The 19474-nt window shown below is 50.7% G+C and overlaps 1 protein-coding gene and 1 pseudogene across 1 annotated transcript; both read left to right on the top strand.

The window, feature by feature from the left end:
• Positions 1-12885: 12885 nt before the first annotated feature.
• LOC132958326 (putative uncharacterized protein DDB_G0271606) lies at positions 12886-13485 on the top strand (annotated as a pseudogene).
• Positions 13486-14500: 1015 nt separating this feature from the next.
• LOC132958327 (protein kinase 4-like) lies at positions 14501-15987 on the top strand (the record flags this gene model as incomplete). The annotated part of the gene is made up of 4 exons (XM_061031077.1): positions 14501-14549; positions 14964-15200; positions 15632-15767; positions 15960-15987. Coding segments are annotated over 4 exons (450 nt in total), but the record flags the coding sequence as incomplete, so codon positions are not given.
• Between the last annotated feature and the right edge of the window lie 3487 nt (positions 15988-19474).

Genomic DNA, 19474 nt, shown 5'->3' with positions numbered 1-19474 from the left:
CAGCTCAAACAACAACCGCAGCTGTTCCAACCATAACGAAAGCTGCTCCAACAACAACAGCTGCTCCTACAATCGTATCAACAGTTCCAACAACGACCACAGCAGCTCCTACAACAACAACAGCAGCTTCAACAACAACCACACTGGCTCCAACAACAACCACTGCAGCTCCAACAAAGACGGCAGCAGATCCAACTACAACCACAGCTGCTCCAACAACCACAGCTGCTCCAACAACAACAGCTGCTCCGACAACCACAGCTGCTCCTACAACTATGACAGCAGATTCAACAACAACAATCACAGCAGCCCCACAAACCACCGCAGCAGCTCCAACAACATCCATAGCTGCTCCAACAACAACCACAGCTGCTCCTACAATGACTGCAGCTCCAACAACAACAACCACAGCAGCTCATACAACAACAGCAGTCCCAACAACGACCACAGCTGCTCCAACAACAACCACAGCAGCTCCAACAACCACAGCAGTACCAACAACAACAACCACAGCTGCTCCAACAACAACAACCACAGCTGCTCCTACAATGACTGCAGCTCCAACAACAACAATCACAGCAGCTCTAACAACAACCACAGCTGCTCCAACAACAACCACAGCAGCTCCAACGACAACCACAGCAACTTATACAACAACAGCAGTCCCAACAACGACCACAGCTGCTCCAACAAAGACGACAGCAGCTCCAACAAAGACGACAGCAGCTCCAACAACAACCACAGCTGCTCCAACTACGACCACAGCTGCTCCAACAACCACAGCTGGTCCTACAACTATGACAGAAGCTACAACAACAATCACAGCTGCTCCAACTACAACCACAGCTGCTCCAACAACCATATCTACTCCAACAACAACAGCTTCTCCTACAACCACGACAGCCGCTCAAACAACGACTACAGCTGCTCCAACAACAACAGCTCCAACAACAATCACAGCAGCTCCAACAACAATCACAGCAGCTCCAACTACAACCACAGCAGTACCAACAACAACAGCTGCTCCTACAACCACGACAACAGCTCCTACAACAATCACAGCAGCTCCAACTACAACCACAGCAGTACCAACAACAACAGCAGCTCAGACAACAACCACAGCAGCTCCAACTACAACAACCACAGCTGCTCCAACAACAACCACAGCTGCTCCTACAATGACTGCAGCTCCAACAGCAACAACCACAGCAGCTCATACAACAACAGCAGTCCCAACAACGACCACAGCTGCTCCAACAACAACCACAGCAGCTCCAACAACCACAGCAGTACCAACAACAACAACCACAGCTGCTCCAACAACAACAACCACAGCTGCTCCTACAATGACTGCAGCTCCAACAACAACAATCACAGCAGCTCTAACAACAACCACAGCTGCTCCAACAACAACCACAGCAGCTCCAACGACAACCACAGCAACTTATACAACAACAGCAGTCCCAACAACGACCACAGCTGCTCCAACAAAGACGACAGCAGCTCCAACAAAGACGACAGCAGCTCCAACAACAACCACAGCTGCTCCAACTACGACCACAGCTGCTCCAACAACCACAGCTGGTCCTACAACTATGACAGAAGCTACAACAACAATCACAGCTGCTCCAACTACAACAACAGCTTCTCCTACAACCACGACAGCCGCTCAAACAACGACTACAGCTGCTCCAACAACAACAGCTGCTCCGACAACCACGACAGCAGCTCCAACAACAATCACAGCAGCTCCAACAACAATCACAGCAGCTCCAACTACAACCACAGCAGTACCAACAACAACAGCAGCTCAGACAACAACCACAGCAGCTCCAACTACAACAACCACAGCTGCTCCAACAACAACCACAGCTGCTCCTACAATGACTGCAGCTCCAACAACAACAACCACAGCAGCTCATACAACAACAGCAGTCCCAACAACGACCACAGCTGCTCCAACAACAACCACAGCAGCTCCAACAACAACCACAGCTGCTCCAACAACCACTGCAGCTCCAAGAACAAGGACAGCAACTCAAACAACAACCACAGCAGCTCCAACAAAAACCACAGCTGCTCAAACGACAACTACAGCTGCTCCGACTACAACCACAGCTGCTACAACGACAACAGCTCCTAAAACAATCACAGCAGCTCCAACTACAACCACAGCAGTACCAATAACAACAGCAGCTCAGACAACAACCACAGCAGCTCCAACTACAACAACCACAGCTGCTCCAACAACAACCACAGCTGCTCCTACAATGACTGCAGCTCCAACAACAACAACCACAGCTGCTCCAACAACAACAGCTGCTCCTACAACCACGACAGCCGCTCAGACAATGACGACAGCAGCTCCAACAACAACCACAGCAGCTCCAACAACAACCACAGCAGCTCCAACAACGGCAACAACAGCTCCAACAACAACCACAGCTGCTCCAACAACAACCACTGCAGCTCCAACAAATACGGCAGCAGATCCAACAACAACCACAGCTGCTCCAACACCGACGACAGCTGCTCCAACAACCTCAGCTGCTCCAACACCAACGACAGCTGCTCCAACACCAACAGCTGCTCAAACAACAACCACAGCTGCTCCAACACCAACAACTGCAGCTCAAACAACAACCGCAGCTGTTCCAACCATAACGAAAGCTGCTCCAACAACAACAGCTGCTCCTACAATCGTATCAACAGTTCCAACAACGACCACAGCAGCTCCTACAACAACAACAGCAGCTTCAACAACAACCACACTGGCTCCAACAACAACCACTGCAGCTCCAACAAAGACGGCAGCAGATCCAACTACAACCACAGCTGCTCCAACAACCACAGCTGCTCCAACAACAACAGCTGCTCCGACAACCACAGCTGCTCCTACAACTATGACAGCAGATTCAACAACAACAATCACAGCAGCCCCACAAACCACCGCAGCAGCTCCAACAACATCCATAGCTGCTCCAACAACAACCACAGCTGCTCCTACAATGACTGCAGCTCCAACAACAACAACCACAGCAGCTCATACAACAACAGCAGTCCCAACAACGACCACAGCTGCTCCAACAACAACCACAGCAGCTCCAACAACCACAGCAGTACCAACAACAACAACCACAGCTGCTCCAACAACAACAACCACAGCTGCTCCTACAATGACTGCAGCTCCAACAACAACAATCACAGCAGCTCTAACAACAACCACAGCTGCTCCAACAACAACCACAGCAGCTCCAACGACAACCACAGCAACTTATACAACAACAGCAGTCCCAACAACGACCACAGCTGCTCCAACAAAGACGACAGCAGCTCCAACAAAGACGACAGCAGCTCCAACAACAACCACAGCTGCTCCAACTACGACCACAGCTGCTCCAACAACCACAGCTGGTCCTACAACTATGACAGAAGCTACAACAACAATCACAGCTGCTCCAACTACAACCACAGCTGCTCCAACAACCATATCTACTCCAACAACAACAGCTTCTCCTACAACCACGACAGCCGCTCAAACAACGACTACAGCTGCTCCAACAACAACAGCTCCAACAACAATCACAGCAGCTCCAACAACAATCACAGCAGCTCCAACTACAACCACAGCAGTACCAACAACAACAGCAGCTCAGACAACAACCACAGCAGCTCCAACTACAACAACCACAGCTGCTCCAACAACAACCACAGCTGCTCCTACAAGGACTGCAGCTCCAACAACAACAACCACAGCAGCTCATACAACAACAGCAGTCCCAACAACGACCACAGCTGCTCCAACAACAACCACAGCAGCTCCAACAACAACCACAGCTGCTCCAACAACCACTGCAGCTCCAAGAACAAGGACAGCAACTCAAACAACAACCACAGCAGCTCCAACAAAAACCACAGCTGCTCAAACAACAACTACAGCTGCTCCGACTACAACCACAGCTGCTACAACAACAACAGCTGCTCCTACAACCACGACAACAGCTCCTAAAACAATCACAGCAGCTCCAACTACAACCACAGCGGTACCAACAACAACAGCAGCTCAGACAACAACCACAGCAGCTCCAACTACAACAACCACAGCTGCTCCAACAACAACCACAGCTGCTCCTACAATGACTGCAGCTCCAACAACAACAACCACAGCAGCTCATACAACAACAGCAGTCCCAACAACGACCACAGCTGCTCCAACAACAACCACAGCTGCTCCAACAACAACCACAGCAGCTCCTACAACAACAGCAACTCCAACAACGACGACAGCAGCTCCAACAACAACCACAGCTGGTCCTACAACTATGACAGCAGCTCCAACAACAACCACAGCTGCTCCAACAACCACAGCAGCTCCTACTACAACAACAGCTCCAACAACGACGACAGCAGATCCAACAACAACCACAGCAGCTCCAACAACAACAACCACAGCTGTTCCAACAACAACCATAGCTGCTCCTACAATGACTGCAGCTCCAACAATAACCACAGCAGCTCCAACAACAACAACCACAGCTGCTCCAACAACAACCACAGCTACTCCTACAATGACTGCAGCTCCAACAACAACAACCACAGCAGCTCATACAACAACAGCAGCTCCAACGACGACGACAGCAGCTCCAACAACGACGACAGCCGCTCCAACAACAACCACAGCTGGTCCAACAACAACCACAGCTGCTCCAACAACCACAGCTGCTCCAACAACAACAGCTGCTCCTACAACCACGACAGCCGCTCAGACAATGACAACAGCAGCTCCAACAACAACCACAGCAGCTCCAACAACAACCACATCAGCTCCAACAACGGCAACAACAGCTAAAACAACAACCACAGCTGCTCCTACAAACACAGCTGCTCCAACAACCACACTGGCTCCAACAACAACCACAGCTGCTTCAACAGCCACAACAGCCGCTCCTACAACAACCACAGCAGCTCCAACAACAACCACAGCTGCTCCAACAACAACCACTGCAGCTCCAACAAATACGGCAGCAGATCCAACAACAACCTCAGCTGCTCCAACACCAACGACAGCTGCTCCAACACCAACAGCTGCTCCAACAACAACCACAGCTGCTCCAACACCAACAACTGCAGCTCAAACAACAACCGCAGCTGTTCCAACCATAACGAAAGCTGCTCCAACAACAACAGCTGCTCCTACAATCGTATCAACAGTTCCAACAACGACCACAGTAGCTCCTACAACAACAACAGCAGCTTCAACAACAACCACACTGGCTCCAACAACAACCACTGCAGCTCCAACAACAACAGCTGCTCCGACAACCACAGCTGCTCCTACAACTATGACAGCAGATTCAACAACAACAATCACAGCAGCCCCACAAACCACCGCAGCAGCTCCAACAACATCCATAGCTGCTCCAACAACAACCACAGCTGCTCCTACAATGACTGCAGCTCCAACAACAACAACCACAGCAGCTCATACAACAACAGCAATCCCAACAACGACCACAGCTGCTCCAACAACAACCACAGCAGCTCCAACAACCACAGCAGTACCAACAACAACAACCACAGCTGCTCCAACAACAACAACCACAGCTGCTCCTACAATGACTGCAGCTCCAACAACAACAATCACAGCAGCTCTAACAACAACCACAGCTGCTCCAACAACAACCACAGCAGCTCCAACGACAACCACAGCAACTTATACAACAACAGCAGTCCCAACAACGACCACAGCTGCTCCAACAAAGACGACAGCAGCTCCAACAAAGACGACAGCAGCTCCAACAACAACCACAGCTGCTCCAACTACGACCACAGCTGCTCCAACAACCACAGCTGGTCCTACAACTATGACAGAAGCTACAACAACAATCACAGCTGCTCCAACTACAACCACAGCTGCTCCAACAACCACATCTACTCCAACAACAACAGCTTCTCCTACAACCACGACAGCCGCTCAAACAACGACTACAGCTGCTCCAACAACAACAGCTCCAACAACAATCACAGCAGCTCCAACAACAATCACAGCAGCTCCAACTACAACCACAGCAGTACCAACAACAACAGCAGCTCAGACAACAACCACAGTAGCTCCAACTACAACAACCACAGCTGCTCCAACAACAACCACAGCTGCTCCTACAAGGACTGCAGCTCCAACAACAACAACCACAGCAGCTCATACAACAACAGCAGTCCCAACAACGACCACAGCTGCTCCAACAACAACCACAGCAGCTCCAACAACAACCACAGCTGCTCCAACAACCACTGCAGCTCCAAGAACAAGGACAGCAACTCAAACAACAACCACAGCAGCTCCAACAAAAACCACAGCTGCTCAAACAACAACTACAGCTGCTCCGACTACAACCACAGCTGCTACAACAACAACAGCTGCTCCTACAACCACGACAACAGCTCCTAAAACAATCACAGCAGCTCCAACTACAACCACAGCGGTACCAACAACCACAGCAGCTCAGACAACAACCACAGCAGCTCCAACTACAACAACCACAGCTGCTCCAACAACAACCACAGCTGCTCCTACAATGACTGCAGCTCCAACAACAACAACCACAGCAGCTCATACAACAACAGCAGTCCCAACAACGACCACAGCTGCTCCAACAACAACCACAGCAGCTCCAACAACAACCACAGCAGCTCCTACAACAACAGCAGCTCCAACAACGACGACAGCAGCTCCAACAACAACCACAGCTGGTCCTACAACTATGACAGCAGCTCCAACAACAACCACAGCTGCTCCAACAACCACAGCAGCTCCTACTACAACAACAGCTCCAACAACGACGACAGCAGATCCAACAACAACCACAGCAGCTCCAACAACAACAACCACAGCTGTTCCAACAACAACCATAGCTGCTCCTACAATGACTGCAGCTCCAACAATAACCACAGCAGCTCCAACAACAACAACCACAGCTGCTCCAACAACAACCACAGCTACTCCTACAATGACTGCAGCTCCAACAACAACAACCACAGCAGCTCATACAACAACAGCAGCTCCAACGACGACGACAGCAGCTCCAACAACGACGACAGCCGCTCCAACAACAACCACAGCTGGTCCAACAACAACCACAGCTGCTCCAACAACCACAGCTGCTCCAACAACAACAGCTGCTCCTACAACCACGACAGCCGCTCAGACAATGACGACAGCAGCTCCAACAACAACCACAGCAGCTCCAACAACAACCACATCAGCTCCAACAACGGCAACAACAGCTAAAACAACAACCACAGCTGCTCCTACAAACACAGCTGCTCCAACAACCACAGCTGCTCCAACAAATACAGCTGCTCCTACAATCATAACAAAAGTTCCAACAACAACCAAAGCAGCTCCTACAACAACAACAGCAGCTTCAACAACAACCACACTGGCTCCAACAACAACCACAGCTGCTTCAACAGCCACAACAGCCGCTCCTACAACAACCACAGCTGCTCCAACAACAACCACTGCAGCTCCAACAAATACGGCAGCAGATCCAACAACAACCACAGCTGCTCCAACACTGACGACAGCTGCTCCAACAACTACAGCTGCTCCTACAATCATAACAAAAGTTCCAACAACAACCAAAGCAGCTCCTACAACAACAACAGCAGCTTCAACAACAACCACACTGGCTCCAACAACAACCACAGCTGCTTCAACAGCCACAACAGCCGCTCCTACAACAACCACAGCTGCTCCAACAACAACCACTGCAGCTCCAACAAATACGGCAGCAGATCCAACAACAACCACAGCTGCTCCAACACTGACGACAGCTGCTCCAACAACCTCAGCTGCTCCAACGACTACAGCTGCTCCAACAACAACAGCTGCTCCTACAACCACGACAGCAGCTCCAACAACAACCACAGCTGCTCCAACACCAACAACTGCAGCTCAAACAACAACCGCAGCTGTTCCAACCATAACGAAAGCTGCTCCAACAACAACAGCTGCTCCTACAATCGTATCAACAGTTCCAACAACGACCACAGCAGCTCCTACAACAACAACAGCAGCTTCAACAACAACCACACTGGCTCCAACAACAACCACTGCAGCTCGAACAACGACGGCAGCAGATCCAACAACAACCACACTGGCTCCAACAAGAACCACTGCAGCTCCAACAAAGACGGCAGCAGATCCAACTACAACCACAGCTGCTCCAACAACCACAGCTGCTCCTACAACTATGACAGCAGATTCAACAACAACAATCACAGCAGCCCCACAAACCACCGCAGCAGCTCCAACAACAACCATAGCTGCTCCAACACCAAAGACAGCTGCTCCAATTAAAACAGCTGCTCCAACAATGTCGACAGCAGCTCAAACTACAACCACAGCTTCTCCAACAACCACTGCAGTTCCAAGAACAAGGACAGCAACTCAAACAACAACCACAGCTGCTCAAACAACAACCACAGCTGCTCCAACTACAACCACAGCTAATCCAACAACCACAGCTGCTCCAAAAACAACAGCTGCTCCTACAACCACGACAACCGCTCAAACAACGACTACAGGTGCTTCAACAACAACAGCTGCTCCTACAACCACAGCAGTACTAACAACAACAGCAGCTCAGACAACAACCACAGCAGCTCCAACAACAAAAACCACAGCTGCTCCAACAACAACCAAAGCTGCTCCAACAACAACCACAGCTGCTCCTACAATGACAGCAGCTCTAACAACAACCACAGCAGCTCCTACAACAACAGCAGTTCAGACAATGACCACAGCTGCTCCAACAACAACCACAGCATCTCCAACAACAACCACAGCAGCTCATACAACTATGATAGCAGCTCCAACAACAACCACAGCTGCTCCAACTACGACCACAGCTGCTTCAACAACCACAGCTGGTCCTACAACTATGACAGCAGCTTCAACAACAACAACCACAGCAGCCCCACAAACCACCGCAGCAGCTCCAACAACAACCATAGCTGCTCCAACAACAACCATAGCTTCTCCTACAACCACGACAGCCGCACAGACAATGACGACAGCAGCTCCAACAACAACCACAGCAGCTCCAACAACAACCACAGCCGCTCCAACAACAACCACAGCAGCTCCAACAACAACCACAGCAGCTCCAACAACAACAGCAGCTCCAACAACGACGACAGCAGCTCCAACAACAACCACAGCTGGTCCTACAACTATGACAGCAGCTCCAACAACAACAACCACAGCAGCTCCAACAAAAACCACAGCTGCTCAAACAACAACCACAGCTGCTCCGACTACAACCACAGCTGCTCCAACAACCACAGGTGCTCCAGCAACAACAGCTACTCCTCCTACAATGACTGCAGCTCCAACAACAACCACAGCAGCTCTAACAACAACCACAGCAGCTCCTACAACAACAGCAGTTCAGATAATGACCACTGCTGCTCCAACAACAAACACAGCAGCTCCTACAACAACAGCAGTTCCAACAATGACCACAGCTGCTCCAACAACAACCACAGCAGCTCCAACAACAACCACAGCAGCTCCTACAACAACAGCAGCTCCAACAACAACCACAGCAGCTCCAACAACCACAACAGCAATTCCTACAACCACAACAGCAGCTCCAACAACAACCACAGCTGCTCCAACAACAACAGCAGCTCCAACAACAACCACAGCAGCTCCAACAACAACGGCAGCTCCAACAACAACCACAGCTGCTCCTAGAACAACCACAGCAGCTCCAACAACGACAACAGCAGCTCCAACAACAACCACAGCAGCTCCAACAGCAACTACAGCAGCTCCCACAACAACCACAGCTGCTCCAACAACAACCACTGCAGCTCCAACAACGTCGACAGCAGCTCCAATAACAACCACAGCTGCTCCAACAACAACCACAGCTACTCCTACAATGACTGCAGCGCCAACAACAACAACCACAGCAGCTCATACAACAACAGCAGCTCCAACGACGACGACAGCAGCTCCAACAACGACGACAGCCGCTCCAACAACAACCACAGCTGGTCCAACAACAACCACAGCTGCTCCAACAACCACAGCTGCTCCAACAACAACAGCTGCTCCTACAACCACGACAGCCGCTCAGACAATGACGACAGCAGCTCCAACAACAACCACAGCAGCTCCAACAACAACCACATCAGCTCCAACAACGGCAACAACAGCTAAAACAACAACCACAGCTGCTCCTACAAACACAGCTGCTCCAACAACCACAGCTGCTCCAACAAATACAGCTGCTCCTACAATCATAACAAAAGTTCCAACAACAACCAAAGCAGCTCCTACAACAACAACAGCAGCTTCAACAACAACCACACTGGCTCCAACAACAACCACAGCTGCTTCAACAGCCACAACAGCCGCTCCTACAACAACCACAGCTGCTCCAACAACAACCACTGCAGCTCCAACAAATACGGCAGCAGATCCAACAACAACCACAGCTGCTCCAACACTGACGACAGCTGCTCCAACAACCTCAGCTGCTCCAACGACTACAGCTGCTCCAACAACAACAGCTGCTCCTACAACCACGACAGCAGCTCCAACAACAACCACAGCTGCTCCAACACCAACAACTGCAGCTCAAACAACAACCGCAGCTGTTCCAACCATAACGAAAGCTGCTCCAACAACAACAGCTGCTCCTACAATCGTATCAACAGTTCCAACAACGACCACAGCAGCTCCTACAACAACAACAGCAGCTTCAACAACAACCACACTGGCTCCAACAACAACCACTGCAGCTCGAACAACGACGGCAGCAGATCCAACAACAACCACACTGGCTCCAACAAGAACCACTGCAGCTCCAACAAAGACGGCAGCAGATCCAACTACAACCACAGCTGCTCCAACAACCACAGCTGCTCCTACAACTATGACAGCAGATTCAACAACAACAATCACAGCAGCCCCACAAACCACCGCAGCAGCTCCAACAACAACCATAGCTGCTCCAACACCAAAGACAGCTGCTCCAATTAAAACAGCTGCTCCAACAATGTCGACAGCAGCTCAAACTACAACCACAGCTTCTCCAACAACCACTGCAGTTCCAAGAACAAGGACAGCAACTCAAACAACAACCACAGCTGCTCAAACAACAACCACAGCTGCTCCAACTACAACCACAGCTAATCCAACAACCACAGCTGCTCCAAAAACAACAGCTGCTCCTACAACCACGACAACCGCTCAAACAACGACTACAGGTGCTTCAACAACAACAGCTGCTCCTACAACCACAGCAGTACTAACAACAACAGCAGCTCAGACAACAACCACAGCAGCTCCAACAACAAAAACCACAGCTGCTCCAACAACAACCAAAGCTGCTCCAACAACAACCACAGCAGCTCCTACAATGACAGCAGCTCTAACAACAACCACAGCAGCTCCTACAACAACAGCAGTTCAGACAATGACCACAGCTGCTCCAACAACAACCACAGCATCTCCAACAACAACCACAGCAGCTCATACAACTATGATAGCAGCTCCAACAACAACCACAGCTGCTCCAACTACGACCACAGCTGCTTCAACAACCACAGCTGGTCCTACAACTATGACAGCAGCTTCAACAACAACAACCACAGCAGCCCCACAAACCACCGCAGCAGCTCCAACAACAACCATAGCTGCTCCAACAACAACCATAGCTTCTCCTACAACCACGACAGCCGCACAGACAATGACGACAGCAGCTCCAACAACAACCACAGCAGCTCCAACAACAACCACAGCCGCTCCAACAACAACCACAGCAGCTCCAACAACAACCACAGCAGCTCCAACAACAACAGCAGCTCCAACAACGACGACAGCAGCTCCAACAACAACCACAGCTGGTCCTACAACTATGACAGCAGCTCCAACAACAACAACCACAGCAGCTCCAACAAAAACCACAGCTGCTCAAACAACAACCACAGCTGCTCCGACTACAACCACAGCTGCTCCAACAACCACAGGTGCTCCAGCAACAACAGCTACTCCTCCTACAATGACTGCAGCTCCAACAACAACCACAGCAGCTCTAACAACAACCACAGCAGCTCCTACAACAACAGCAGTTCAGATAATGACCACTGCTGCTCCAACAACAAACACAGCAGCTCCTACAACAACAGCAGTTCCAACAATGACCACAGCTGCTCCAACAACAACCACAGCAGCTCCAACAACAACCACAGCAGCTCCTACAACAACAGCAGCTCCAACGATGACCACAGCTGCCCCAACAACGACGACAGCAGCTCCAACAACAACCACAGCTGGTCCTACAACTATGACAGCAGCTCCAACAACAACCACAGCAGCTCCTACAACAACAGCAGCTCCAACAACGACGACAGCAGCTCCAACAACAACCACAGCTGGTCCTATAACTATGACAGCTGCTCAAACAACAACCACAGCTGCTCCGACTACAACCACAGCTGCTCCAACAACCACAGCTGCTCCAACAACAACAGCTGCTCCTACAACCACGACAGCCGCTCAAACAACGACTACAGCTCCAACAACATCAACAGCTACTCCTACAATGACTGCAGCTCCAACAAAAACAACCACAGCAGCTCCAACAACAACCACAGCAGCTCCTACAACAACAGCAGCTCCAACAACGACGACAGCAGCTCCGACTACAACCACAGCTGCTCCAACAACCACTGCAGCTCCAACAACAACAGCTACTCCTACAACCACGACAGCCGCTCAAACAACGACTACAGCTGCTTCAACAACAACAGCTGCTCCTACATCCACGACAACAGCTCCAACAACAACCACAGCAGCTGCTACAACAACAGCAGCTCCAACAACAACGACAGCAGCTCCAACAACAACCACAGCAGTTCCAACAAAAACCACAGCTGCTCAAACAACAACCACAGCTGCTCCAACAACCACAGCTGCTTCAACAACAACAGCTGCTCCTACAACCACGACAACAGCTCCAAAGACAATCACAGCAGCTCCAACAACAACCACAGCTGCTCCAACTACAACTACAGCAGTACCAACAACAACAGCAGCTCAGACAACAACCACAGCAGCTCCAACAACAACAACCACAGCAGCTCCAACAACAACAACCACAGCTGCTCCAACAACAACCACAGCTACTCCTACAATGACTGCAGCTCCAACAACAACCACAGCAGCTCCAACAACAACCACAGCAGCTCATACAACAACAACAGCAGCTCCAACAACAACGACAGCAGCTCCAACAACAACCACAGCAGCTCCAACAACAACCACAGCAGCTCCTACAACAACAGCAGCTCCAACGACGACGACAGCAGCTCCAACAACAACCACAGCAACTCCAACAACAACCACAGCAGCTCCTACAACAACAGCAGCTCCAACAACGACCACAGCTGCTCCAACAACCACAGCAGCTCCAACAACAACCACAGCTGGTCCTACAACTATGACAGCAGCTCCAACAACAACCACAGCAGCTCCTACAACAACCACAGCAGCTCCTACAACAACAGCAGCTCCAACTACGACCACAGCTGCTCCAACAACCACAGCAGCTCCAACAACAACCACAGCTGATCCTACAACTATGACAGCAGCTCCAACAACAACCACAGCAGCTCCTACAACGACGACAGCAGCTCCAACTACGACCACAGCTGCTCCAACAACCACAGCAGCTCCAACAACAACCACAGCTGGTCCTACAACTATGACAGCAGCTCCAACAACAACCACAGCAGCTCCTACAACGACGACAGCAGCTCCAACTACGACCACAGCTGCTCCAACAACCACAGCAGCTCCAACAACAACAACCACAGCAGCCCCACAAACCACCGCAGCAGCTCCAACAACAACCACAGCTGCTCCAACAACAACCACAGCTGCTCCAACAACCACAGCTGTTCCAACAACAACAGTTGCTCCTACAACCACGACAGCCGCTCAGACAATGACGACAGCAGCTCCAACAACAACCACAGCAGCTCCAACAACAACCACAGCCGCTCCAACAACAACCACAGCAGCTCCAACAACGGCAACAGCAGCTAAAACAACAACCACAGCTGTTCCAACCACAACCACAGCTGCTCCAACCACAACCACAGCTGCTCCAACAAACACAGCTGCTCCTACAATCATAACAACAGTTCCAACAACAACCACAGCTGCTCAAACAACAACCACAGCTGCTCCAACAACCACAGCTGTTCCAACAACAACAGTTGCTCCTACAACCACGACAGCCGCTCAGACAATGACGACAGCAGCTCCAACAACAACCACAGCAGCTCCAACAACAACCACAGCCGCTCCAACAACAACCACAGCAGCTCCAACAACGGCAACAGCAGCTAAAACAACAACCACAGCTGTTCCAACCACAACCACAGCTGCTCCAACAAACACAGCTGCTCCTACAATCATAACAACAGTTCCAACAACAACCACAGCAACTCCTACAACAACAACAGCAGCTTCAACAACAACCACACTGGCTCCAACAACAACCACAGCAACTCCTACAACAACAACAGCAGCTTCAACAACAACCACACTGGCTCCACCAACAACCACTGCAGCTCCAACAAATACGGCAGCAGATCCAACAACAACCACAGCTGCTCCAACACCGACGACAGCTGCTCCAACAACCTCAGCTGCTCCAACGACTACAGCTGCTCCAACAACAACAGCTGCTCCTACAACCACGACAGCAGCTCCAACAACAACCACAGCAGCTCCAAAAAAACCCACAGATGCTCCAACACCAACAACTGCAGCTCAAACAACAACCGCAGCTGTTCCAACCACAACCACAGCTGCTCCAACTACAACCACAGCAGCTCCAACAACTACAGCAGTACCAACAACAACAGGAGCTCAGACAACAACCACAGCAGCTCCAACAACAACAACCACAGCTGTTCCAACAACAACCACAGCTACTCCAACAATGACTGCAGCTCCAACAACAACAACCACAGCAGCTCATACAACAACAGCAGCTCCAACAACGACGACAGCAGCTCCAACAACAACCACAGCAGCTCCAACAACAACCACAGCAGCTCCTACAACAACAGCAGCTCCAACAACGACGACAGCAGCTCCAACAACAACCATAGCTGGTCCTACAACTATGACAGCAGCTCCAACAACAACCACAGCAGCTCCTACAACAACAGCAGCTCCAACAACGACGACAGCAGCTCCAACAACAACCACAGCTGATCCTACAACTATGACAGCAGCTCCAACAACAACAACCACAGCAGTTCCAACAAAAACCACAGCTGCTCAAACAACAACCACAGCTGCTCCGACTACAACCACAGCTGCTCCAACAACCACAGCTGCTTCAACAACAACAGCTGCTCCTACAACCACGACAACAGCTCCAACAACAATCACAGCAGCTCCAACAACAACCACAGCTGCTCCAACTACAACTACAGCAGTACCAACAACAACAGCTGCTCCTACAACCACGACAACAGCTCCAACAACAACCACAGCTACTCCTACAATGACTGCAGCTCCAACAACAACAACCACAGCAGCTCCAACAACAACCACAGCAGCTCATACAACAACAGCAGCTCCAACAACGACGACAGCAGCTCCAACAACAACCACAGCAGCTCCAACAACAACCACAGCAGCTCCTACAACAACAGCAGCTCCAACAACGACGACAGCAGCTCCAACAACAACCACAGCTGATCCTACAACTATGACAGCAGCTCCAACAACAACAACCACAGCAGTTCCAACAAAAACCACAGCTGCTCAAACAACAACCACAGCTGCTCCGACTACAACCACAGCTGCTCCAACAACCACAGCTGCTTCAACAACAACAGCTGCTCCTACAACCACGACAACAGCTCCAACAACAATCACAGCAGCTCCAACAACAACCACAGCTGCTCCAACTACAACTACAGCAGTACCAACAACAACAGCTGCTCCTACAACCACGACAACAGCTCCAACAACAACCACAGCTACTCCTACAATGACTGCAGCTCCAACAACAACAACCACAGCAGCTCCAACAACAACCACAGCAGCTCATACAACAACAGCAGCTCCAACAACGACGACAGCAGCTCCAACAACAACCACAGCAGCTCCAACAACAACCACAGCAGCTCCTACAACAACAGCAGCTCCAACAACGACGACAGCAGCTCCAACAACAACCACAGCAGCTCCAACAACAACCGCAGCAGCTCCTACAACAACAGCAGCTCCAACAACGACGACAGCAGCTCCAACTACGACCACAGCTGCTCCAACAACCACAGCAGCTCCAACAACAACAACCACAGCAGCCCCACAAACCACCGCAGCAGCTCCAACAACAACCACAGCTGCTCCAACAACAACCACAGCTGCTCCAACAACCACAGCTGCTCCAACAACAACAGCTGCTCCTACAACCACGACAGCCGCTCAGACAATGATGACAGCAGCTCCAACAACCACAGCAGCTCCAACAACAACCACAGCTGCTCCAACAACAACCACAGCAGCTCCAACAACTGCAACAGCAGCTAAAACAACAACCACAACTGTTCCAACCACAACCACAGCTGCTCCAACAAACACATCTGCTCCTACAATCATAACAACAGTTCCAACAACGACCACAGCAGCTCCAACAACAACAACAACAGCAGCTTCAACAACAACCACAATGGCTCCAACAACAACCACTGCAGCTCCAACAAATACAGCAGCAGATCCAACAACAACCACAGCTGCTCCAACACCGACGACAGCTGCTCCAACAACCTCAGCTGCTCCAACGACTATAGCTGCTCCAACAACAACAGCTGCTCCTACAACCACAACAGCAGCTCCAACAACAACCACAGCAGCTCCAAAAAAAACCACAGATGCTCCAACACCAACAACTGCAGCTCAAACAACAACCGCAGCTGTTCCAACCACAACGACAGCTGCTCCAACTACAACCACAGCAGCTCCAACAACCACAGCAGTACCAACACCAAGAGCAGCTCAGACAACAACCACAGCAGCTCCTACAACAACAACCACAGCTGCTCCAACAACAACAACCACAGCAGCTCTAACAACAACCACAGCAGCTCTAACAACAACAGCAGCTCCAACAACGACGACAGCAGCTCCAACAACAACAACAGCAGCTCCAACAACGACGACAGCAGCTCCAACAACAACCACAGCAGCTCCAAAAAAAAACACAGATGCTCCAACACCAACAACTGCAGCTCAAACAACAACCGCAGCTGTTCCAACCACAACGACAGCTGCTCCAACTACAACCACAGCAGCTCCAACAACCACAGCAGTACCAACAACAAGAGCAGCTCAGACAACAACCACTGCAGCTCCTACAACAACGACAACAGCAGCTCCAACAACAACCACAGCAGCTCCAACAACAACCACAGCAGCTCCTACAACAACAGCAGCTCCAACAACGACGACAGCAGCTCCAACAACAACCACAGCAGCTCCAACAACAACCACAGCAGCTCCTACAACAACAGCAGCTCCAACAACGACGACAGCAGCTCCAACAACAACCACAGCTGGTCCTACAACTATGACAGCAGCTCCAACAACAACCACAGCTGATCCTACAACTATGACAGCAGCTCCAACAACAACAACCACAGCAGTTCCAACAAAAACCACAGCTGCTCAAACAACAACCACAGCTGCTTCGACTACAACCACAGCTGCTCCAACAACCACAGCGGCTTCAACAACAACAGCTGCTCCTACAACCACGACAACAGCTCCAACAACAATCACAGCAGCTCCAACAACAACAACAGCTGCTCCAACTACAACTACAGCAGTACCAACAACAATAGCAGCTCAGACAACAACCACAGCAGCTCCAACAACAACAACCACAGCTGCTCCAACAACAACCACAGCTACTCCTACAATGACTGCAGCTCCAACAACAACCACAGCAGCTCCAACTACAACCACAGCAGCTCCAACAACAACCACAGCAGCTCATATAACAACAGCAGCTCCAACAACGACGACAGCAGCTCCAACAACAACCACAGCAGCTCCAACAACAACCACAGCAGCTCCTACAACAACAGCAGCTCCAACAACGACGACAGCAGCTCCAACAACAACCACAGCAGCTCCAACTACAACCACAGCAGCTCCTACAACAACAGCAGCTCCAACAACGAAGACAGCAGCTCCATCTACGACCACAGCTGCTCCAACAACCACAGCAGCTCCAACGACAACAACCACAGCAGCCCCACAAACTACCGCAGCAGCTCCAACAACAACCACAGCTGCTCCAACAACAACCACAGCTGCTCCAACAACCACAGCTGCTCCTACAACCACGACAGCCGCTCAGACAATGACGACAGCAGCTCCAACAACCACAGCAGCTCCAACAACAACCACAGCTGCTCCAACAACAACCACAGCAGCTCCAACAACGGCAACAGCAGCTAAAACAACAACCACAGCTGTTCCAACCACAACCACAGCTGCTCCAACAAACACAGCTGCTCCTACAATCATAACAACAGTTCCAACAACGACCACAGCAGCTCCTACAACAACAACAGCAGCTTCAACAACAACCACACTGGCTCCAACAACAACCACTGCAGCTCCAACAAATACGGCAGCAGATCCAACAACAACCACAGCAGCTCCAACAACGACGACAGCAGCTCCAACAACAACCACAGCAGCTCCAAAAAAAAACACAGATGCTCCAACACCAACAACTGCAGCTCAAACAACAACCGCAGCTGTTCCAACCACAACGACAGCTGCTCCAACTACAACCACAGCAGCTTCAACAACCACAGCAGTACCAACAACAAGAGCAGCTCAGACAACAACCACAGCAGCTACTACAACAACGACGACAGCAGCTCCAACAACAACCACAGCAGCTCCAACAACAACCACAGCAGCTCCTACAACAACAGCAACTCCAACAACGACGACAGCAGCTCCAACAACAACCACAGCAGCTCCAACAACAACCACAGCAGCTCCTACAACAACAGCAGCTCCAACAACGACGACAGCAGCTCCAACAACAACCACAGCTGATCCTACAACTATGACAGCAGCTCCAAATACAACCACAGCTGATCCTACAACTATGACAGCAGCTCCAACAACAAACAAAGCTGCTTCAACAACAACAGCTGCTCCTACAACCACGACAACAGTTCCAACAACGACCACAGCAGCTCCTACAACAACAACAGCAGCTTCAACAACAACCACACTGGCTCCAACAACAACCACTGCAGCTCCAACAAATACGGCAGCAGATCCAACAACAACCACAGCAGCTCCAACAACGACGACAGCAGCTCCAACAACAACCAC

This window comes from Labrus mixtus, chromosome 23, assembly GCF_963584025.1.
Source record: "Labrus mixtus chromosome 23, fLabMix1.1, whole genome shotgun sequence".
Classification (NCBI taxonomy): Eukaryota; Metazoa; Chordata; class Actinopteri; order Labriformes; family Labridae; genus Labrus; species Labrus mixtus.
The sequence above is the reverse complement of the archived record's forward strand: the minus strand, read 5'-3'. Positions and strand labels throughout refer to the sequence as shown.